Source organism: Ursus americanus, chromosome 1, assembly GCF_024610735.1.
Source record: "Ursus americanus isolate L20-20 chromosome 1, mUrsAme1.1.p, whole genome shotgun sequence".
NCBI lineage: Eukaryota > Metazoa > Chordata > Mammalia > Carnivora > Ursidae > Ursus > Ursus americanus.
This window is the reverse complement of record NC_142127.1, coordinates 19,526,186-19,552,129: the sequence shown is the minus strand read 5'-3', so window position 1 is coordinate 19,552,129 and position 25,944 is coordinate 19,526,186. Positions and strand designations below refer to the sequence as shown.

The 25,944-nt window shown below is 39.5% G+C and overlaps 1 protein-coding gene across 2 annotated transcripts in view; it reads right to left on the bottom strand.

Moving 5' to 3' along the window:
• THSD7B (thrombospondin type 1 domain containing 7B) overlaps positions 1-25,944 on the bottom strand; it is an 818,519-nt gene that overhangs the window by 428,629 nt on the left and 363,946 nt on the right. For both annotated transcript variants that reach the window (XM_087858825.1, XM_045782780.2), the window contains exon 7: positions 25,362-25,559. In XM_087858825.1, coding sequence (XP_087714951.1) covers positions 25,362-25,559 — 198 coding nt within the window. The remainder of the gene's footprint in view (positions 1-25,361; positions 25,560-25,944) is intronic.

The window sequence follows — 25,944 nt, the reverse complement described above, 5'->3', positions numbered from 1 at the left end:
TTTGTGTTTCTTAATTTTTCTTACACAAAAGGTAGTACAGTATCGTAACATGTATGTGCTTTCCATTTTTAATTTAACAATACATCCTGGAAATCAGCCTATATCACTTCAATGTGCAGATGTATCATAGTTTATTCAACACTTTCCACCCAATACCTCTCTTATGGATGGGCATTTAGATTATTACAGTGATCTGTAACCACAAACAATGCCACAATAAATAACCTTGCTCATGTATCTTTTTTCACTATGGGAGCTACATTTTCTTGGTAAATATATGTAAGGGGGGGAAGGCCAAATCAAAGTATGCAAGTGTACATAATTTATAATTTCAGTAGATATTTCCAAATTCCATTTCAGAAAGGTCAATATCAATTTTTATTCCAATGACCAATATGAAGGGATGCCTGATTCTCACGTTTCACCAACAGAGTATGTTATTATAATGTTTTAACATATGCTAATCTCACAGGTGAGAAATCATATTTCAGTACAGTTTTCATTCATACTACCATGAGTAAAGGTGAACGAATTTTTATATGCCTAAAGGCCATTTATATATGTTTTTTTGTGAATTATCTATTCATGCTCCTTCAAAAATCTATATTGAGTTTTTTTACTTTTTCCCCCATTAAAAAAAAAAATTCTTTATATAGTAGGTGTACTAACCTTTAATCTATGAGATGCAAAATAAGTGATGAAAAGGAAGAAATAACTCTTTAATTAGAAGGGATTTTAGAAGGAGTGCACTTGTGATGAGCACCGAGTGATGTATGGAAGTGTTGAATCACTACATTTTACACCTGAAACTACTATTACACTGCATGTTAACTAACTGGAATTTAAATAAAAACTTTTTAAAAACCATAAGGAACTACTTGGTAAACCTCTATGCAAATAAATTTGAAAATTCAAATGAAATGGATAATTTCCTAGGGAAATACAGTTCACCAGTATTGATGTCATTAAAAATAGAAAGCATAAACAGATCAATTTTCCTAGAATAAACAGAGAAAGTAATCATGCAACCACACCATGCCGGGCCCATATGGTTTCACAGGGGAATTATTCAGCCTTGAAGGACCAAATTGCTCTATGAATGGTTACAGAATATAGCACTGAAAACTAAACCTAGTAAACACTAGTTAAATTGTTACAGAATATAAAAATATGTATAATGTTAATGCAGATAATCTAAATAAAATAGTACTGGACAAAATCCAATACCATATCAAGAAAATAATACACCATGGCCAAGTGGGACTTATCTAGGGAAAGCAAGGTTGGCTCAATATTAGGAAATCCGCTTATGCAATGCATTATTTGGCAAAATTCTACATGCATTAAAAAACATAGAAGAAAATAGCAGTTGATGAATACCCTCTTAAAATATATTTACCTTAGTCTTAAAGCTAGCATATTTTTCAGTGGGGTGACACTTAAGGTGTCTCCACTAAGATCAGGTAAAGGCAAGATTTCTCACTGCCCGAAACACTATTCATCAATAATGTAATACCCAACGTATTTAGACAAGAGAAATTAATTATTTGGATAAAAAATGAATAAGAAGAAGTAAAGCAATATTTTTTTGTGGGGATTATATTATTGTGTACTTGGAAAACCCTAAAGAATCAATGGTAAAATTAACTCTAAGGATAAAAAGATTAAATGAAGAAGAGTAGCAAGTTATAAAATTAGCATAAATCAATAGTCTTCAATTACAAATAAAATATTTAATTAGAAGATACAAAGAGGAAAAAACCACCATTTACAACAGCAACAAAAGGATGAAATATTTAAGAATAATTTTAACAAGAAATGTAGAAAACTTACATAAGGAAAATATTAAAACACTCCCAAGAGACATAAAGGATTACTTGAACATAGGCTCTTCGCTGGAAGAGTCAACATTAGAAAGATAGAAGTTCTCCCTCAGTTAATTCACAAAATTAATGTAATCCAAATAAAAATACTCACATACTTCTTTCTCCCCACGCAGCATTATCTTTCTAGGGCTGCCTGCTCAGACCATGCATGCATTTTTAAATCTCTTCCCAGAAGTAAAAGCTCTGAACTGGAGTGCATTTTTCATTATGTTCATACACGGGGTGATTTGTTCTTTCTTTCTTGTGGTGGCTTTAGGAAAGTTTTAGGTCTGCTGCTAGCTTTCCTGTCCCCCTCTCTCCTACAGAGCACCTCTCTCTCCTCACCCCTCAGGTACCCTTGCACTTCCTGAAGGTAGGGAGTGCTAGAGATAGATTATTGGATTTGATGTTCACTTTTTGACTTCATGTAATCGTGAGTTTGGGTCTTCTCTGTCTTCTCCTTATGCTGATGCTGTGGGTTTTGTGTAGTTGTATCTGTTACTCTCATTTTTCTTTTTTGGAGAAGCTGGGAATATCCATTTTATATGACCCTCATTGCATTGGCTGTTACCTCATTTAATCTTTATGGGAAATCTGCAAGGTGAGACTCTTTACCCATTTTAAGATGAGGAAGCAAAGGCTGAAAATTCACACTCATCTAATGCACAACTAAAGAGATCAGGAGCAAAAAAAGTACACAGTGGGGAATAATACTGAGGACGCACAAGTTTATTTCCATGATCTGCCATCTAGGTCTAAGAAATGATTGATGCTTCAAGGCCTGCAGGTTGTAAGTCCTGTATGCATCTCCTATTCTATGGCTTTTGACTTTCATATCCTAGTTTTTATAATTAGCATTCCTAAACAACAAATTCTTCATTTTATAGGAATCTGATCTGTTTATAGAAAGTCCAATGGCATGCTTATCATTAAGGATATCAACGAGGTGGGACACAGTAGTGCTAAGAGTATCGGCAGCCATTCCTTCCCTTCCGAATCCGGGTCTGCTCCCTCAAGATGGTTTCTTATCAATGAGATTTGTCATGTCACTTCTTGTCTCTATTTCACAGTACTCTCAAAAGTAAGTAACACGCACTCAGACACAGTGCAGCTCCCACACATACACGAATGTCCAGGGGTGTGTATGCACACATACACACACATGTACATGACTACTGGTGTAGCATGGGTACTCATCAGATTGCTGGATTATAGAGAGGTCTGGTAAGTCGTGGGAGAGGAGGTGGGCTGTGGAGGGGCACTGGCGATGGATGGATGAGTGACCATTTACCAACCCACAGTAAACTATTTTAATACTTCCACGACCAGCATGCACCCTCTGAAAATCAGCCATATAAACACATGTGCACACACACACTCACACAGTCACACACATGTATAAACACAAGAAGCTTTCCTTTCTAAGATGGGAGATACATCAAGATCAGACTTCACGGCAACATGCCTGATAACTGAGCTTAATATAAAGACCTCACTCAGCATCTTCTGTGGCTCCTCATTCCTTGTCCCAGGTTTTCCAAAGCTGAAGGTGAACAAAGAAATACTCATTTTCCCTTTAAGGTAAAATCGATTATAACATGCACTTATTTAATTACTAAGACTTATTAGATTCAGAATATATATTAGATGAATAGAAGCCCTCAGTTACAGCAAGAAGTGTAAAGGTGGCGTTTGCAAATGACAGGCGATAAAAATCAAGCATGGGTGTTTCTTATTTATGTGGCAATTGGAAACTCTCACTATTCTGGAAAAATGCCCATTGCTCTTCTGCTTCTAAGCTTTGCTTTTACAGTTCTTTGAACTTCAAAATTTCTCTCCAGCTCCTATTTCTCTTTTCCAGTATACAAATCACAACAATGCTCTGAGTCTCCTTTTAAGTACTACCTTATCTAGAATCGTACCCTATCCATGCTGGTCAGAAAGACATTCGAGATTGCTCACCAACAGCTCTTGAACTACTCTTCCCTGAGGACTCTTCCTCTGATCATGCCATCTCTGAATGCATCCTGCTCACATCCTATACTACAAAAGTTTTAGAGTATATTTTATGCCTCTTCCTGTATCCCAGGACACATCTGCTTGCCCTCACATGTTTTGTTGAATAAACATATGCTATATAATGATACCATATCATTTATGATATAGCTGTGGTCAAACTGGAATAAATGTAGAGAGTTGCAGGGGCTTTCCCCACGCCATCTGTCCCCCCACTTTGGGGTGAATCCTTCAATCCCAAGAATTCTGTGGGCGGTAAGAACCCACAAAACTCAAATAGTGACAGCAGCAATTATTCTTCTAATTCATCCTAAGGAAAGCATAAAGATTCAGTTGTACAATAGTCATCTCAGCATTATTTATAATGGCCAAAAAAATGGAACATCCTAAATACCCAGCAATAGGTGATTCTTTAAGTAACTCATGGAGCATTTGTCCTATGGTATACAATGAAGCCATTAAAAGCTGACATAGAAAAACATATGAATGATGAAGTGCTCATAACACAGTGGAGGTCATTCTGCTGTATACCCGCTATAGCTCGTGTCTGCACAACTAGGGCTGCGTAAGACCATGCATGAGCCATAATGGGGGCATATCTGGGAGGCAGTTAACCAAATGGGGGGACAAGAGAGAACTTCCTGGAAGAGACAACACGTAGGCTGAGAGGAGTTGCTGAGTGGAGGTGGGAGGGGAAATGCAGGTATGGTACAGAACACGCTCCAGACTCATGAAACTATGTACATTAACACCCAGAGGCAACAAAAAAATAGGTTTGAGGAACCCCAAGGAGTTTACTAAACACTAGACTCAGAAAACTAGGAAGGAAAGCAGCCAAACTTGGACAAGGCCCAGGCTCCCTACTGTTGTGCCAGGCTGGCTCAAAACAGAGACGCAACTTCCTGTCCCCAACCCAAGTCCCATCTCAGTTCCCACCTAAGCCCTGGGACAGTGAAAATACAAGTGGATAATTATGGAATTCTCATAAACTCTGGAAAATAAACTATACATGGACTGTAAAAGAAACAATGAGATCTTGTTCTAACAAACTAAGGTGGAGAGGATGAAATTGAGGAGGAAACGTAAGTTCCTCACCGATGGACAAGAAGTGTTCAATCGAACAAAGACCTGCGAGGCCAATAGGTGAAGAGACCAAAGATGGCGATATTTGAGCTTTTAACACTGCTTGCCGTTCTCAGGAAGAGTGACTACACCTACGGAGGTTATCCCTGGCTCCTCTGCAAGCTGAGCAAACCCTCATTAAGAGAAAAGTCCCTCCTGGTCCCTAAGACCTTTGTCAGGGCAACGGCACCCTGCGGTGGGCAGCGTGGCTTGCATGACCCCCGTCGGCAGCAGCGGGCTGTGAAACTGCAGCTTCTCGACACGGCTGAGCCCCGTGATACGCGGTCTGCCCTGAGGAGACAGACAGCAATCCAGAGCCACCTAATAGCCCCCGGCTTGTCATTTAGGCAGCTGTCTGCCAGAGCAGCCCTGACAGCTGACCGGACAAGTGCCCCATCAACTCTCCACATGAGGGAAAAAGTGCAATCCCCTAAAGGCCTTGGGATAAAACCTACATGTGTGAGAAATGTGATTTCCTGACATCGTGAACTGCAGATCATTTCCTCTATGAACTAAAGGGGTGGATGCGCATACAGTTGTTAGCCAGGCCCTGGGGAGCCTTGCCCAGAAGTCGGTACTAAAGTTCTCACTCTGACCCTTGAAAGCCCAGGAAACGATGACCAGAAGAGCCCTGTGCACAAAAACAGACACATAGACCAATGGAACAGAATAGAGAACCCAGAAATGGACCCTCGGCTCTTTGGGCAACTAATCTTTGATAAAGCAGGAAAAAAACATCCAGTGGAATAAAGACAGTCTCTTCAATAAATGGTGCTGGGAAAATTGGTCAGCTACATGTAAAAGAATGAAACTTGACCACTCTCTCACACCATACACAAAGATAAACTCCAAATGGATGAAAGACCTCTATGTGAGACAGGAATCCATCAAAATCCTAGAGGAGAGCATAGGCAGCAACCTCTACGACATCGGCCAAAGCAACCTTTTTCATGGCACATCTCCAAAGGCAAGAGAAACAAAAGATAAAATGAACTTGTGGGACTTCATCAAGATAAAAAGCTTCTGCACAGCCAAGGAAACAGTCAAAAAAACTAAGAGGCAGCCCACGGAATGGGAGAATATATTTGCAAATGACACTACAGATAAAAGACTGGTATCCAAGATCTACAAAGAACTTCTCAAACTCAATACACGAGAAACAAATGAACAAATCATAAAATGGGCAGAAGATATGAACAGACACTTCTCCAATGAAGACATACAAATGGCTAACAGACACGTGAAAAAATGTTCAAAATCATTAGCCGTCAGGGAAATTCAAATCAAAACCACATTGAGAAACCACCTTACACCAGTTAGAATGGCAAAAACTGACAAGGCAAGAAACAACAATTGCTGGAGAGGATGTGGAGAAAGGGGATCCCTCCTACATTGTTGGTGGGAATGCAAGTTGGTACAGCCACTCTGGAAAACAGTGTGGAGGTCCCTTAAAAAGTTAAAAATATTGAGCTACCCTATGATCCAGCCATTGCACTACTGGGTATTTACCCCAAAGATATAGACGTAGTGAAGAGAAAGGCCATATGCACCCCAATGTTCATAGCAGCATTGTCCACAATAGCTAAATTGTGGAAGGAGCCCAGATGCCCTTCAACAGATGACTGGATTAAGAAGTTGTGGTCCATATATACAATGGAATATTACTCAGCTATCAGAAAGAACGATTTCTCAACATTTTCTGCAACATGGACGGCACTGGAGGAGATAATGCTAAGTGAAATAAGTCAAGCAGAGAAAGACAATTATCATATGGTTTCACTCATCTATGGAACATAAGAACTAGGAAGATCGGTAGGAGAAGAAAGGGATAAAGAAAAGGGGGGTAATCAGAAGGGGGAATGAAGCATGAGAGACTATGGACTCTGAGAAACAAACTGAGGGCTTCAGAGGGGAGGGGGGTGGGGGAATGGGATAGGCTGGTGATGGGTAGTAAGGAGGGCACGTATTACATGGTACACTGGGTGTTATATGTAACTAATGAAGCATCGAAATTTACATCAAAAACCAGGGATGTACTGTATGGTGACTAACATAATATAATAAAAATATTATTATTAAAAAAATCCATATAAATAAAAGAATGATCGCCCCCCCCCCAAAAAAAAGAGCCCTGTGGTACAAAAACCAAGGGTGTAAATACCCGAGGATACTTCTGCCAAGTGTCATCAAAGTCAGTGGGTTCAGAAAAAAGAGCACGCTCCCTTGCCCCAGGCAGGGCGGGAGAATCCTTATCACCACGGCGTTCCCACACTCCCAACCCTCCTCTAAGACAGCCCAGAGCGGATGTCATCATGCTGAGTCTCCATAACATGCTGCCCAAACTCAGGCAACGTGCTCCAGTCCTTCAAGCAATCTGGACACAGAAGGATTCAAAACTGGCAATAAAACAATTGATGTGAGCTATCATATACTAACTGCCTGATATGTCCCAGATTCTGAGAAACAGATGGCATATACGCAGTCTCGTACAAGTCTCACTGCAAGCTTGCACAGTTCATAAAAATCACCTCCACACTATCAACTATGAGAAATACTGAGGAGACAATAAGAGGCAGACAGTCCCTAGTCAGTCAAACCCAGAACAAGGCTTCAGTTATTTGGACCTCCAAAGCCTTAATTGTGGGGCTACTCCCCCCTTATTAATCAACAATCTTTTCTGGCAGCCTGGACTGGCCTTCCACACAGAGGTGACCTTCCGGCCAGAGTCGCTGGATGGTGTTGAGCACGGGATGAACTAGATGAAGTCTAAAATGCCGTCCACGGCTGAAACTCCCTGATTCATGTGAACCTTACGATATGCTAGGCATGGCGGGCAATTAAGAATCATTACGCCAGTTTCTATTTTCAAGGAGCATATATTATACAAAAGAAACCCAAATTAAAATATACAGTTGAGGAATTAAGTGTAAAGCTGTGTAGTAATAACTACATGTGAAATAGGAGAGGAAGGCAGGGAGCAGACAATGAGGGCAGTACGGTCACAGAAGGCGCCATCTGCAACACAGCCTATGGTGCCCATGGCAAGTAGAGGAAGGGAACCAAGTGACCGGAAGACCCAAGTACCAAAACCCGAGGCTTCTGTGGATGGAACAGACCTGGGCCTGAGCTCCAGAGACTGAAGACCACCGATGATTCGGTCCTACATGGTGAAGCTCCAGGCGCAATGAGAAAGAGCAGGGCCTGTAGTAGACATGATGGGTGAGGACAACACAGGACCTCTGCTGGGAACTATGTTACGGGCCTAATTTATACATAGTTGTTTGTTTTAATTTTCTGATTATTTCCCTATTGGGTTCTTAGCCACCAACATGAACGGCCTTCACGATAAACCAATTTCTATGGCAAGAATTTTTGAAAACCTTACTCCTGGTGCATAGAGCTGGCCCCCAGGTCTCACGCAGCTAGTGGGTGATTCTGCCTAGCACAGCAGTGATGGGAGGAGTCAGAACTGAATGCGGTGTGCGGGATGGTCAAGGAGGAAGGTGAAATGTGAACTAAGTGCCAAAAGTGAGCATGAGTTGAAGAGACATGGTGGCTCATACAGGGGGATGGGCATGGGAGAATTACTACGTGTCCAGACCAGGATACTTCTGAGACTGAAAAGGGGTGGCGTTTGTGATTACAGAAGGACAACGGGGAAAAACTGGGTTTTAATGAGCGAACCAGGGTGAATGGTCATTCTATGCAAAGCTCTCTTTCTAGTCTTCCTGTGAAAACTTCAGCATCACATACATTTCTCACAGATGCCTCAGTTTAACTAATATCTTCAGGGGGAAAGAAAAAGTTTGAGACTTCCTGTAGACTACCTCACCATAGCAAAACCAGCATAAAAAACAGAGGCTGCTCCCAAGGACTGCAGAGAATTGGGTAACATTTGGTCAACCTCAGAAGGTAGATGACAGCAATCCCGAATACGTCATCCCTGGGAATACTGTTCTAGAAAGCGTCAGTATGCACGGTGCAAATAAAGTGCTCAATGTTCAATTTTAGGGAACTCCTGAGGAAACACAGTTAAGTAGGTTTCTCGAAGGTGTTCTTCTTGGAGCCCTCTCTACAACAATGATGCATTATGAGTTTCCATAAGAGAAATAACATGTGCAGCATTTTCCACTTCTTTTTCCCACTTTTATTTAACCAGAGAATCTATTTTTCCAGTTTACTTATTAGGAAGCCCTGGAACTAATGTCCCGTGGTACATGATTTGGAAAATGCTCTGTTCAAGGGATGAGGGAGATTTCCAGATACAATGTCTACCCACAATGTTCCAACCCATAAAATCAGGAACATCAAAGTAACCCTGCTTTGAGAAATGGAATATCCATTTGCTGATAAATGGAGTGGTAGAAAGAGGACTTGGCAAGCTGCAAGGTGACTGGACTCTAATCTTAGCTCTACCTCTCTTTGAAAAATGAAATCCTTTTGAATCTCAATATAATGACAGGGTTGAATTCAACACCTAGGAGCCCTTCGGCTCATAAATCTTATGATTCCTATGGTGCCATTAGTGAGATCTAGCATTCCTTTAACTCATCAAACAAACACTGAGTGCCTCCCATGTGTTAGGTACTGGGCTAAAATTTAAGACTACAGGATGAGCAATGAGACCTTTCCTGCAGTGCCTAGAGCTGGTTTCTTTAATCTCCTATGGGTTTCCATGAAAGTAAAGGATTTTTTTTTTCAAATTTAGCATAAAATCTTAGATTTTGAATATATACATTGTTCAGAAAGAGTGTGGATGGGGGTATATTTTAAAGAGGATGAAATAAATTTAAAATCAATTACCCCTACTAGGGAACATTGAACTATATTTGGAACCAACAACAAAGAAAATACTGGTTGAACATTCTGGTCTAGTGACCACAAAGTATTATTTCATGCAAAATAAATAACAACATACTTCCTTCCTCAGAGCTCAGCTCTGTCTTGGGATTCTTGTGCTTTGCCTGGGGTGGTAGTCGTGGTGGTTGTTACTCAGGCATCCATTTCAGGCCTCCCAAATCACTTTACCAAATCTTGGACTTCTAGCCTCTTAAAAACAAAGGGATCAGAAATAACATCTGCCTAAACCATGCCCTGGCCATTCAGGTGCTCCTTGTACTATCTTCTTTTTTTTTTTTTTTTAAGATTTTATTTATTTATTTGACAGAGAGAGACACAGCCAGCGAGAGAGCACAAGCAGGGGGAGTGGGAGAGGAAGAAGCAGGCTCCCAGCAGAGGAGCCCGATGTGGGGCTCGATCCCCTAACGCCGGGATCACGCCCTGAGCCGAAGGCAGACGCTTAACGACTGCACCACCCAGGCGCCCCCCTTGTGCTATCTTCTTATTCCAGAACCTGTATACTTCCAAAGTCTTAGCGACTGAATCCTGGGATTATATACAGGGACATGGAGCGGAGACAGATATTATTAAATATGATAGAAACATATCTATGATATGAGAAATATGCATATGCATATATATATCAGAAATTGATATAACAAAATGGAGACTTTGCTCAAAGCATATTTGCATATACAAAATATTATGTATCAAGGCAATAAGAACATGTATTTTATTTTAAAATACATTTTTTAAAAAGAATTTTAAGGGGTACCTGGGTGGCTTAGTCGGTTGGGCGCCTGCCTTCAGCTGAGGTCATGAACTCAGGGTCCTGGGATTGAGCCCCGCATTGGGCTCCCTGCTCATCAGGGAGCCTGCTTCTCCCTCACCCTCTGCTCCTCCCTGCTGCTTGTGCTCTCTCTCTCTCAAATAAGTAAATAAAATCTTCCCCAAAAAAAAAGAAGAAGATAGCACAAGGGTTTGCCTTATGATGTCAGGTAAGTCATATAACCGCTCTTGTCTTCAGTCTCCTCTACCGTAAAATGAGGGTAAGCCACAATTTCCTGACCACCACGTAGGGCTGTTGTGAGAAGTAACGTGAAATAATGTCAGTGAAAGTCAGTGTTGTGAAAAGTGTAAAGTAGTATATAAGTGGAAGGTTCCATTATCTTTAATCAAAACCGCCAGAGAACACATGCATTTTTCATCCTTATTGCACACCATAAACAAATTTGAACTCTAAAAATGAAATCAGCCCAAAGTAAAATGTTAGAAATGACAATAAGTCATTTTTCAGAACAAAGAAATTGATTTTCCATAGATGTTCTTTCCTGCTGCATGTAAAGACCTATATCCATCAACGCCTAGGTCCCCTGTCTTGACACAGGGTATAATTATGGCCAACCACACAGTCGCTTGGCTCATGTTACTATCAGAGCTTGGGGCCACTGTGTTTCCTCTGTATTACCACAGGGATATGCCAGTATTTATAGTAAATTGTGCTGTTACCAAGACATTTTTTTAAATTAATTAAAAAAACAAAAGCCATTCTTTTCAAGAACACGATCCAAGCCTGAAGCTTGGGCTATGTGTGCACTTTCCAGTTCAAAAGTTCTAAATATTTTGCAATCATCATTTTTAAGCAATGCTTTTAAACATCAAACTGGACTGACTAAAGATTACCAGACACTCTACTTTTGCAGACAAGATCAATTCCCAAGAAAATCAAGAAAGCTGCCAGACTCTCCAGTAAGCCTTTATATTATTTTATTTAACCCTCAAAACCAGCTATATCGTACCAATGTTAATTTCCAGTTTTTGATAATTGAATTGTTGCTATGTGAGATGTTAACAATGGGGGAAATGGGTAAAGTATGTAAGGGGACTCTTTCTACTCTTTTTGCAAATCTTCATTTTTTTTTCTATAAGTCTAAAATTAGTTCAAAAGAAAAAGCAAAAACTAAAACACAAATCTTATAAAATAGCATCCTGTTCCCATGAGTCTAGACACTAAGTCTCTGAGAGATTAATCATTTGCCTGAAGTCAATTATTGTTTCCATTAATTTATACCTTCAGTTTAGTCTATAAAGTATTTAAGGCAGCTCATTTACGCAAAAGATAATAATTATAATAAAAATAGCTAACAATTTTATAGAGTAACCACGTGCCAGGAACTCTGTTAAGAACTTGACAAAGACCAAATCAATACCTACATCAACCCATGACATAGGTCCTATTCTACTTTCCATTCATGAGAGAAAACTAAGATACTAAGGGGATCAGTAACCTGCTCAAGGTCACACTTCTAGCAAGTAGGGGAATGGGGATGACATCCAGCACTATAGACATTCAAATGGCAGAGGAGAAAGGCAGAAACTAAGGGGGAGCATGAAGTGAATCCAGGAGAGAAGCAATAGGGGAGTCTGTCAACAGTATAATTTTCAAGGCGCATTCAACAGAAGCTGACCATATGGTCAGGAGATGGGCAACGACCTTTGACTTAGGACCAGCCAGTGTTTCTACTAAGATCCTCACACAGCATGCTGGTATGTACAGGATAAAGGACCTAACTTTCACATCTTTTGAGGAAGGGGCAATGAGTTTTATGGGGAAGAGTATTATAACCTGACGCACTACAGGCAGCTAATATCACAGTTATAAATGATTCTGTAAGAACAATGCTGTAGGCTGTCAATAGTACGTGCTCCAGGGACACAGTCCCCCCTTCCCTGATTTAATCCAGCAAACAATTTTGGAATATCTGGACTAATATTGTTTCTCTCAACTGCACTTGTGATAAATATTGGATTCAGATGATTTTGACATTGCATTCCTGCCAATTTCCTTAAAGAACAGGGTTCTACTTATTTCAATAAACACACTCCTGTGTACCACACTGTTCTTCCAAAGACGAAGTCAAGCTTCTCCCTCACATCATTCTCCCACACCCACTGGAAAACCTTCTAAAGTAAAAAACCTCATTTATTAATCAGGGAACTGACTGGCCCTTCTGAATAAATATCCTATTTTCCTGAAATCTAAAATTTTAACTTGCAGCCTGATTTTTTTTTTTTTTGGTGTTCGCTTTTAGTTGTAATGCATTCAAAATATACTTCAAATTTCCTCATCTTAACTTTTATTATTAAATTAACGAATTAAAATTCATTATTTAATTAAACATAACCTTTTCTTGATAACTTAGGGAAGACTGGGCATCTCCTTGCTTGTTTTGCCATCAGGAGAAATCCTCCTGGCAGTGACTGAAAATGTGTGGGGCCATTCTGCACTGACACAATGACTAGAGGACACAACTGGCATTTTATGGGGGAGAGTCAGGGATGCTAACTATCCTTTGGCGCAGGAAAATCAAGAACACTGTAGAACTGTCCTGTCCAAAATGGCAGCAGAGGACCCACAGAGCTACCCCCTCTTGCAGAACAGTGTGGAGATGCTTACCACAATAACTCTGAGAGAAGGTTTTCAGCCTCTGTGTAAACGCCTCCAGTGACAGTGAGCTCATTACTCTAGTCACCATGGCTAAGGCAGCTAAAATGGAACATGTACTCACATGTTAAGCCAGAATGTGTCATCTTATAATTTTGACCTGTTTGTCTTCCAGAGCAATATGTCCCAGGAAAATCATGTCCTCCTCTCAATGAATCACTTTTTCAGTTTATTTTGATAAACTCTGATGTAATATTAAGGACCACTTCGGTGTATGGAATGTTGCTTGCTTTTTATGCCTTCAACTTCAAAAATTCCTTCGACTTCACAATATGGTGTTATTAGCAGTTTTGTTACAGCCTCCCTGTAGGAATACCTCTACTCTGAAGGAATGAAAAGCTAGATGTCCCTCAGGAGCTATTTCCCACCTTCTCCTTTGTGATTTCACATATCTTCTTTTTCAGAGAATCTGCCTCTCTCTCCACTCCCAATCCAGTCTGATGAATAAATTCTGTGCTGCTTAGCTGTCTGAATACGATCAAGATTAGAACTAAAGTTGCCAGGGAAAACCAGATAAGTACTATATATCTGGCTCAAATACATTTTGTTGTGCCAGAAGGAAACATGTGTGGGCTATATGTTTTCATTGTACCTGACGATCTCTCTCTTGCTGTTGGCTCAGCTCAAAGAAAAGAGAGGCAAGATGCTTAATGTGCAGTTAGAAATGGGTTTCATCTTGTGGACATACATCAGTGGGTTGGCAGTGGTTGCCTTGCATGCAGCAGTGAGAGTGAATCTCAGACTGAGTCTCACTTAACAAAAAGAAAAAAAAAACAACAAATGAAAGCTATCGCAGGAGACTGAGACATGGCAATGCCAATGTTGCTGGTACGTGTGCTATGCATTTGCTGACACAGATAAAGTAGAACAAGCACCAGTTTGGAGCCCTAGGTCTGAAATTCAAAATTCTAGTATTAGAACTTACTAGTTGAGTGACCTGGGGCTATCAACATCTCTGGGCTACAACACCCTCATCAATAAAATTGGAATAATAATAATACAGCCCAATTGCGCTATTGTGTATATCAACTGAAATGACTCTCTTAAGTTCTATAAATATTTATTAAGTACATCCTAATATCCCAGACACTCTGGCATCATGTCAAGAAGAAAACTATGAATGAGTCAAGGTCACTGCCCTTGAAAAACTAAGGGTCAAATGGGAAAAAACGACAAGTGAGCAGATAATCTCAATATAAACTGGTAAAGACATTTATAACTGAACCACAAAGTGTTATGAGAACGTAGAAGACAAACACTCCATCAATTAGAATGACTTCTGCAGCAGCTCATATAAACTCTGAAAAAAACTGGCTTTACAGTGAGGAAATCTATGGTCTTATGTAACAGCCAGTGCTCAACCACGTCTTCCAGGACCCAGCATGTCTTCATTTCTCTGCCCTACTGCACACAGCAATGCTTTCATCCAGAAGTCACAGAATCTGTAGATCTTGGGATGGCTCATGGCAGCAACTGAAACAACACCCTTCCTTTTTCATGTCCCTTTTCTCACATCTCATTGGTTCAGATGGATTCAACCTGGCATATTTCTGAACCAATCATCTATCGAGGAAATAGAATTACCATGACTGATTGTGACAAATAATCTGAGGTGGGTGTTAACTGTAACGTTTACTTGAGAGTGTAGTCTCAAGTAACTTGACTGAGGTGGGGGTAGCGGAGGGATGGTTTCTTAAAGGACACTAATCCAAGTTTTCAAAGGATGAGTGAGATTAGCCAAAGGAAGAAGAGGGGGAGCATCTCAGGCAGGGGGACAACATGACTGGAGGTAAATTACCGCAGAAGTAAAAGAGGTACAAGTAGCACTTGGTGTGAGCTATGGATTTCCTAGATGTTTGTGGACTGAAATCTACCTCTGGAGTAAGAGAAGTATCATGGTCTTAAGATGTCTGTAAATTAACATTCAACACTTTTTTTTTTCCTTTAGTTTGTGTTTCTTTGAAATAAAATACATTATTTCTCTAAAAAAATTTGATTTCTACTTCTTAGATATCTCTCCATAGAAAATGATCAAGTTCTTTGGGCATGGAGACACTCAACTCCGTAAATATGGACTGAACAGCACAACAGAAAGGGTTATACACTATGAATTGTTAACTTTAATTCATTAATCACTTAGACACAGTACATGTGCAAATTATTTTAATTTAGAAGCTCAAAAAATTCTTAACTATAAAGTTTGAGTAAAATTTTCTTCTAGCCTAAATATAACTTTCTTCTAATTGATTTTGGGTGGGATGGATAGGCCTTTTTGGGAGAGATTTATTTCATTATATTTTCCTGAAAATTCTCAAACGGGTACAGCACAGGTAAGCCTCCGATCGCATTCCTAGTCTAGTCATATTGGCTATCCTATCAGTGAAAATTACTCCATCAGATGAGAAATGTGTTTTCATCTGTATTCCTTACTTTTCCTATATCTACATAAGAGTGAAAAGTGGGGAGATGTTATGTCAGGAGTTACCAGCCAAAGGCCACATGAAATAGCCAAATGCCACTTTAAAATGCATTTCAGATTGAGAAAACAAACTTATATCCCTGTGACTAATGCTAACTAATCCCTGGTAGTAACACTAGTGGAATGCACAATGGAATGGGAAACTCAGAGCATTCCCAGGAAGTTGAAAGCAATGGTGAGGGTGACAATCTCCCATTAATTCCCCCTGGAAGGTCAGGTTGACCATTTAATCATATGAACTATATTTTGAAGTTTCAGTACAATCTATGGTTTGTTTTGCTTTTTGAATCATACGGACTGGGAACAGAAAGTAGACAGCCTGGTGAGAATTTCAGAAGAGATAGAAAAAGAAGACAGCCTTTCTATGAGACACACAGGCACACTCAGGAACCAATTTCCTTTAAGATATTTCCAAATAATAAAATGGGGGAAAATCAGACTACGGTTAATGGGGTAGTGATGTTAATACAGTCATTTCCTTAGGAATCTTGGTAACAGAGAAAAAAGACAAAAGCTACCTTGCAATGTCTAGGTATGTAACAAGGTGGAAAGAGGAAGTAATTCAAAATATAATCCCTGTTTATTGACAATGTACAGTAAATATACTTAAACTGCATTGCAGTTCCTCTCTCTTTAGCATTTAAATTGATTCACCATTTACATCTACTTTCCACCTTCCTGTCAAACATAGATGAGGAAACTCTGATTAGAACGAGTCCCTATTTTTCTCTTTTGGATTCCCTCATTGCCAAGCATTATTAAAATTTCACCTTTAATTTCACTGCAAGACTTCTAAATGAAAGGGAATGCGGAACTTGGCTGCGGGAACTCTCAGATTTAATCTCCTTTGCAGTCTGATTCCTGTAGCGTGAACAGCAGCCTGATCTTATTGGCACTTTCAACTGCAAAGTCAGGTTCATTTCAAAATTTAATACAACGTATTTGTCATCACCACACTTCCCTCAGTAAGGACGTTGACACCAAACTGCTACCAGTTGGTGGTCTGAAAAAGATAGGTTGCTGAAAATGAAAATTCTCTCCTCTAAACCTAAATAACTCATCTCACATATTACGTGTCTTCTGTTTCTGCAAGAGTACACTATTGCTTTCCACTATTTGATCTTTTAGTAATCCATCTAGGTAACAATAAAGAAATAAAAGAATATTTACTCACTGCTTGCTTCTGGAAAGACAGTAATATATTTCATAGATTTCAAGAATAACTTCCCCAGCAGGAAACAAGAAACAACAGATTAGAATCAATACTATTGTTGATTCTAAGTATAAGACATGTCTGTCACTGCTGTAGCCTACTTCTGTTATACACTAACATTGTGAGGTTGCCCACAGGCCCCCTTCCACCTAGAACAGTGTCTCAGAGTGTGGTCCCTACACCAGCACCATCAGCATCACCTGGGAACTTGTTAGAAATACAAATCCTTGAGCCTTATTCTAGACCTACCGAATCAGAAACTCTGGAGTGGAGGCCATTCTATTTGTGTGTGTGTGTGTGTGTGTGTGTGTGTTTAACTGAAGCACAGCTGACACACAATGTAACATTAGTTTCAGGTGTACAACATAGTGATTTGATAAGTCTATTGGTTATGCTATGCTCATCACAAGTGTAGCTACCATTGGTCATCATATAACACCATTAAAATACCATTGACTATATTCCCAATGCTGTATCTTTCCTCCCCATGACTTATTCATCCCATAACTGGAAGCCTGTACTTCCCACTCCCCTTCACCCATTTTGCCATCCTCCCACCTCTTTCCCTCTGGCAACCATCAGTTTGTTCTCAGTATTTATAGGTCTGTTTCTGTTTGTTTCATTTTTTTAATTCCACACGAGTAAAATCATACGATATTTGTCTTTCTCTGTCTGACTTATTTTGCTTAACATAATAAGCTCATCCATGCTATTGCAAATGGCAAGATCTCATTCTTCTTTACGGCTGAGTAATAATCTATTGCATAGATATACCAATCTTCTTTATCCATTCATCTATTGACGGACACTTGTAAATATTGTAAATAATGCAGCCATAAACATACGGATGCATATGTCTTTTCAAATTAATGTGTTTTTTTTCCTTTGGATAAATACCCAGCTGTAGGAATAGAAATAGAATCCTATCATATTTCTATTTTTTAATTTTTTGAGGGACCTCCATACTGTTTTCCACAGTGGCTACACCAATTTACATTCTCACCAGCAGTGCACAAGGGTTTTCTTTCCTCCGAATCCTCACCAGCACTTGTTATTTCTTGTCTTTTTGCAACTAGCCATGCTGACAGGTGTAAGGTGATAATGCACTGCGGTTGATTTGCATTTCTCTGATGACTAGTGTTTTTATAATCCCACGGGCGATTTTAACACTGTAGCTTTGTGATAACTGGTCTACAACAAAGGATATGCAGCAACATGTTCCCCAAACACTTCAGACCCGATTTTCCCACACAAATAAGTCCTTTAACATTCAAAAGAAGTCTGGTTTGTTTTTTTTTCTTGTTCTTATTCAGAAATATTCCAATACATTCTGGAATCCCCTACAAAATAAAAACTAGCTAGCCCTCCCCCAAGAGTCATAAAATAACTCAATTGTTGGAAAACAAGACTCAGGAGGATGGTATCAGTTACCAGCATTGCCTAACTGGGAAAGAAATGGGATTCAATCATGTTTTTTACACTTTCCCATGGGAGGACAGAAGCATTATATTGAAGCCCATCAGATATTACCAAATAATTGTAAATAGTGAGGGTTGTTCAGGGGCGCCTGGGGGGCTAAGTTGGTTAAGCTTTCTACTCTTGGTTTCAGCTCAGGTCATGATCTCAGGCTGGTGGGATCAGATCAAGCCCTGAGTCAGGCTCCACGCTCAGCATGGAATCTTCTTGTCCCTCTCCCTCTGCTCCTCCTCTCCCTCTCTCTCTCTAAAATAAAATCTTTAAAAAATAGTGAGGTTTGTTCAAAGTGTTAAATGAGCTCTCATGAGAGGCAGCACCATTTCTTCCTTGGAAGCTGTCTCTTTAAATATCATCATCAATATGGCATGACTAGAATTGGATGCTGTTTCTTCTATAGGAATGGATCCATGAAATACCTTCACACGCATCCTTGTCTCAGTTTGAGTCATACCACAACCAAACCCTGGGACAGAGATTCTTGGGCAAGTATTTATTGGGGAGTAATGCCAGAGTACCAGTGCAAGAATGGGGGATGAGACAGAAAGGGAAGGAGGCTGAGAGAGTCTCGCAAGAGGGCCTGTGATCAAATCAGTCACTAGGATGAGCAGGTGGGGCTTCCCCTCATGGGGAGCTCTAAGAAACAACACAGAACAGGCATCTCCAGGTTACCCCATCCGAGGGGCCAGGGAGCTGGTATTTACACAACTCTCAATCATTGGTTGAAGCCTGCTCCCTGGGATTGTTAATTCCCTGGCACTTCTGACTGCATATGTTGGCAGTGAAATTCCTCAGGCAAAGAGAGCCAGGTGGTGTCAGCTGGAATTTGGGGGCTAATATGCACAGAAATGGTAAATGGCCCAGCAGATCTGAGCAGGAAACAACAGTGCATGCTATGTCTGACTATTTCAAAAAGCCTGTCTCTGGATTCGCACTGCTAATATAAAATGCATGTCTATATTTATCCCCCTTTCCTTTGATCCCTCTGAACTCCTGCCAATACAGTTTTAAAATTTCCAAACCTTATGCAAAGGTGTGTGTGTGTGCATGTGTGTGTGTGTGTGTGTGTGTGTGTTTCTTCTTAAAATAGAAACAAAAAATTATTGGTATAAGAAGAAAGTAAAATCATAGTTACCTTTTGTAACTTAAAAAAAAAAATCCAAATTTCTACCATCCCTTCCAAAATGCACATCTTAATAAACTACATACTTACATCCCTCAAGGTGACATTGCTCAAAACTTTAAGCAAATTTTTATTTGAAATTTATTTTGAGGCTCTGTATTCTCTGGGGTGGCTCTAATTTGTAGAGTCTCTATAAGAGATTGATTGATCACAGACTATACTTGTGTGGCAAAGAAATACCTCACCAATAATTTATTCCTTGTTCTTCCTAAAATATAAGAAAATAAATATTGGGCTAAGATAGCAGTTAGAAATCCTTGTAAGAAAAAGAAGAAATAAAGAAGAGAAGTAAAGCAGCACTTGTTGACCAAAATGAGAGCATGATCCAAGGGTTTAGAAACTACGACTTAAAACATGAAAAGGCTTCTGTTTAGAATTCTGGCAAGTCACAAAGTATTCCAATAAATAACTTCTTATCTGAATGGCGTTTGACCTTCTCAAAGTGACCTAAAGGTCATTTCTTGAAATTTAAAGATAAAAAAATAAATAAAACAAAACTTCCACTCCAATCATAGCTTTTAAAACATTCAAAAAATTTTAATCTACCTCAGTTAAATGATTACTCTAGCATGCTTTCTACCAATTAAAGTCCTCCTATGAGTACTTACAAGCACATGCTTACAAGCACATACCATTTTATCCAAGATTAAATATCACATTTTTGGATTGTTCAAGGTTAATGATGCAAGGCAAGAACTCACAGAAAAACGCCTCTGAAATGAAAAGCAAAGTAACCCTAATGATGGGAAATCCTTCCTCAAGCCTTCTGTGCAAATATATATAATACTTAAGGAAAGTATTTGCATGGAGAAAATCTAACGCAACTGAAAAATACGTATCCGTGTATGCAAGGGGGTATTCCAGTAACACTGGGAACGCTAACTCCACACACCTGTCAACACGTGAGCTTTATTCTTCTCGATGCATTCTACCCTGCATTATACCAACATGGGTATTCGCTTTTTCCAAGTACAGAATGCACACTGCATTACCTCTGAATAAAGATGTTTGCTGAAATATACAGACCCTTTTTTTTTTTTTCTCAAGATAACCCAGTCAGCAAATTATGGAGCAAAGCAGGTGGTGAGTACTCACAGTCTGACTGCCCCAATAAGCAGCCTGGTGTTTATTCAATGGCCCTGTGGTGTCATCTGACCACTTTGCATTATGGACACATGGAAGATGATAAACAGGAGTCACTTCCCACCCACTAGGAATGCTGTTCACTGCCCTGGCATTATGAGGATTTTCCCAACCTGCTCTGGAAAGATGTTACATAGTGGTAAACTTTCATCAACTGCCAATGAAACCTGACAACAATGAACTAGTTACATGTTTGAGAAACAAAGTTTAAAACATAGTGAATTCACTTGATAATCTAAAGGAGAAACAGGTTGGGTATGCAGTTGGCATCATACTCCATTTGTTTTCAAATGTCCTCTTTGACATGGAGGAAACCTGCTTGTCAATGAGACAAGAAAATCCTACGTATATTCTATACTCAGTAGACTTCTATTGACCTAGACTAATGATAAGATGTGTGCAGAGGAAAGAAATCAAAGCTCACTGACCACTCAAAGTGTTAGAAATCAGATTCCAAATCAGAATACTCATTCATGTGATCTTTTATACAATTTTCTTCCTAAAAATGAGTATTACTAACCCATTGTTTGCTACAATCACAGGCCAGGCGAGAAACAGGAACTTTCATAAGACTGGATAGTATCACTAATAAATCAAAGTAGAGAATAGGTCAAAACATACCTCCCACAGAGACAGCTGTAGAAATTAATAAATGACTATTTGGATCTTTGACTACATGCCTAAACCAACCCACAAGGTTTGCGTATCTCAAATCGCTATTTCCACTTACTTACTGGCTTCAGTGTGACAGAGATTGTGTATTTTCAAATTTTAAATCATTTTAAGCTAATGACTTAAACTTCTGGGAAGGAGAAATATGTCTTCCTAGAGGCACAAATGCCCAACAAGACACTGTCAAGAGTCCTACAGAATCCTGATCATGGCTATGTGGAAATCTCTTGGCTCCACAATCTGAATGGGATATAGATATTTTGCAAGGATGCTGAATGTTATATATATGTAAGTTACCCTTGCAAATTAGCAGGCCTCTGGCCTGATTAGATTTTATACGAGTTTTTGTTTTGTTTTTTTTTTCAACCAAAATGAAGATTTTTCTTTGATCTTATCCACTTAACTCTAAATAAATTCTGAAATAAAGGGCATATGAAACAATTAATAAATTCAGGGTGATGAAAAGAAAACTGTCTAATGTTATAAGAAAAAAATTCACAGCTGATTTATTAAATATATCTCAAACTTTTTCTTCCTCTCTAAGCATTTAAATGAGTGTCAACAGTTCTGTCAATTCCCATAAGTATGGAAAGACGATAATATGTGGAGAGTCAAAGAGGAGCACTTCTCTGTAAAACTTCTATCATAAATCATCCAGAATTTCACAGAAGCTGAATTACAAAATGTGCAACCACACTACATTTTCAATTTCTCACTAGACAAAAGACTGCTTCAGCTACCAGGAGGCCAGCATGTTCTTGTAAGCATGACCATGGCTGATACCCTACAATTGATTAGGGAGCTATTCAGGTATGTAAAAATCACAAAGATTTCATGGAACTGTTATGAACCAGTAGTAATTTCTATTCCTCCCCACAGAAACTGAGAGTGTAGGTCGATGTTGAAAATTAGTCCTTTCACAGGAATAAACAAAACAAAAAATAAAACAAAACAAAAATTCTAGAAGTGCGCTGCAATGGTAAAATTGATACCTCTGAAAAAAGGAGTCTACATCCATTTTCAGTGGCTGAGGAAGTGTGTGTGGGGGGAGGAGGGGCAGTTTCCCCATACCACACCACAGAAGTCTCCAACACCAGCTGGGTGTCCTAATATTCATCTCAATTCTCACACTACCTAGAAGTAGCACCCGATTACACAGGTAAAAGGCTCAGTCCTACCAGACTGCCCTCTACTTCAGAGGCCAACTGCAAGCCAAGGGAAGCTATGCTTCTAACCAACCAGCTACAAATCAGAGGTGCCAACAACCCTCTCCAACTCAGGATGCCAATCGCAAGTCCAGGTTAAACCATTAAAAATGGTTACCTGCACTTCAGACCAATAGGCTATAAATCAGAGGTTCCCACGACCCCCTCCCTGGGTTTGATTAATTTGCCAGAGTGGCTCATAGAATTCAGGAAACCTGTTTGACTTACTAGATGACCAGTTTATTGTGAAAGGATACAACTCAGAACAGCCAGATGGAAGAGATGCATAGGGTGAGGTGTGGGGAAAGGGCACAGTGTTTCTACCCACCACACTCTCCAAATCTCCATGGATGCTCTCTGGGCCCCCAATTCTTTTGGGTTTTTATGGAGGCTTCTTTACATATGTACGATTGATTAAATCATTGGTCATTGGTGTTGGATTCAATCTCCCCCCCCTTCTGCCCTCCTGGAAATCGGGGTGGGACTGAAAGTTCCAACCAACTCTCCATTTGGTTGGTTTCTCTGGCAACCAGCTCGCATTCTTAGGTGCTTTCCACAAATCACCTCATTGACATAAACCCAGTTGTGGGGGAAGGTGGCTTGTTATGAATAACAACACCACCATTCCTTTTTCTTTTCTTTTCTTTTCTTTTTTTTTTTTTTTTTTTTTTTTGAGTCACAACACACCCATTTCACCTTTCTAGAAGCGATTTCAGCAATTGAGGGCAAGACACCAAATGTAACCAAAGATGCTCCCATCGCTCTTATTGCTCAGAAAGTTCCAAGAGTTTTTTAGCAGCTCTGTGCCAGAAATGGGAAGAATATTTATTTCTAATTACAGATCACAATGTAACACTCTGCAATAGTACAGAAGGCACAGAACAAATTGTGAAGAACTCCTCAGCCCGACAGACATAATATATCATGACAAGCCTCTAATACCTGCTGTGAGATGACAAAGCCTGACAGTCATTTGTCATGGGGACTCAACCAAACTAATGATCTTCTTGTTTCCACAGCGGGAGGTTGGGAGAAAGAAGTAGTACGGTTATTCTAATACTCATTATTATTTTCATATTATGTAAGAATGCTCTTTGCACAATTCCCTGGGGGCAGAGAACAGTAATAAATGTGCATTATAAGTAAAATAAGCTTAGAGCTTATTTTGAATGGTTATGTGCCAGACACTTCACTAATCACTTTCATATAACCAATTTAACTCTCACAATCTGAGAGTGAGAGGTAGGTTTTATTACCCCCATTTTAAAGCCGAGGGAAAGGATGCCTCCACAAGTTAATTAATTTTCCTGAGGTTATCGAGCAGGTGAGTAGCAGACTTGAAATTCCAACCTAGCTGACTTGAAACTCCAGGTTCAAACCTCTATACGACTTTTCCTGAATTCAAAGAAAAGCAACACAAAAGTGATCTTATTTGCTTCTGTTAATAAATTGTACATATATTACCACAATTTAAAAATTATTTAGTAATATTAGAAGCCACTATTAGTTGTAACCACTCAGTCAAAAAGGATGTACCTAATACAATGTGCGTTGACCTCTATTTAATTAAACAAATACCTTTCATGAGATAACTGATTATATTGCTTGACAATGTGTATATCTGTCCAATTATGGCAGTGGTGAAAAAGAAAGAAAGAAGAACAGATAAAAAGAAGGAAGAAATAAAGAAGAGGAAGGAAGGAAGAAAGTGAGGGAGGAAAAGGCAAGGAGGGAGTGAAAAAGGGAAAGAGAGAAAGCGGGTTGTGGGGGAGACAGGAAGGAAGGAAAAAAGGAAACCACTGCTGAATGGTCAGTCCAAAGCGGAAGCAAATAGCCACTCTGAATCCACTTTGTAATGTCTTTGTGTTCCATGGATTACTTCATAAGTCAAAACATTTCACTCCACACACCAAGGGCATTATAAATGGGATTAACAGACACACTCAATATTCTTCCAAGAGACTGATTTTTTTTTCTAAACTGTAAGATAAAGGTTTAAAAATGTCACTTTTCTCATTTCCATGTGACTTACATATTTTCTAAATCACCCTTCATTTCAAAAACCCATTGTACTAGAAGCTTGGCAATGAAGAAAAGACACCACCTTTAATATTTTGTAAATCTTGACAATTTTTATGTAAAAATCGTTCCTTAGAAATGTCAGTATTATATGTAGAACTGATTCGGGTCGAATGTTATATAAATGAAAAGATTTAGTATTTTTTTTTCTTTAACTTGGAGAGAATTGCAGCCCCGAAAGCTTTACAAGGTATAGTATTTGTTAATAATATATAAAAGCATGTTACATATCGACCTTAAAAAAGGCAAATAAAACTTGTTTGGCATTGATAAGTTGAAGACTACCCAGAGGAATTCTGTATGCTCTGTCTTGATAAATTGAAAACTGCAGAGAAAGCTGTAGGTTCACTGTATTGCATTCAGGCATAATCACATAGCTTTCTTTCAGAGTGTGTGGCCTTAGAGTAAGACAAGGCGGCTTACCTTGCAGCCATGTGGCATCTGACTTAAATGTAAGTATTCAAAGACAGGAAAGCGGTGTTTCTCTCGCTTGGGAGAATGATCTGTTAGAGAACTGTGATGTCATAGGGCAGATATCACTTAACAACATGTTTCTTTGCCTCATACCTCGGTCATTCTGGCAGACGGCCTTCAGGATGCGATGCCCCAGGCCACATTTTCCATGATCAGGGATACAGATCCCTTCAGACGCCAGCCATCGGTAACACATCGGATCCTCGCAAGGAACGGACTCCACCAAATGAGGACAGTGTCCTGCAGGCCCCGTGGATTCCATGAGGACATGGCGCCGTCTCAGTCTAAACCCTGAGGAGAAAAAAACAAAAGTTTCACAGGATTCCATCTTTATGCAATAGAAGAAAAGCAGCAGCAGCTAGAAAAGAGATGAAACTTCTATTTCACTCTCTATAGTTCTAAAAGGTGTATTATTTTAAGGTGTTTTCTTTTATGGGAAATGGAAGGGAGCTAGAGCAGAAAATCTGGCCTCCACGACTTAATGACCTCGGAGAGGCCACACATAATCAAACGGAGGAGTAAGCAGCTTTTGCCCAATGGCCTCCGTAAACCAGTAGAAGTAAATGGAGACTCTCAGAATAGCCTCAACATAGATAAAGCCACACTTTTTTTTTCTGTTGTTTTTGACATTCTGGTTACTCCACATTAAGTTGAAATACATCTCCATTTTGGCATA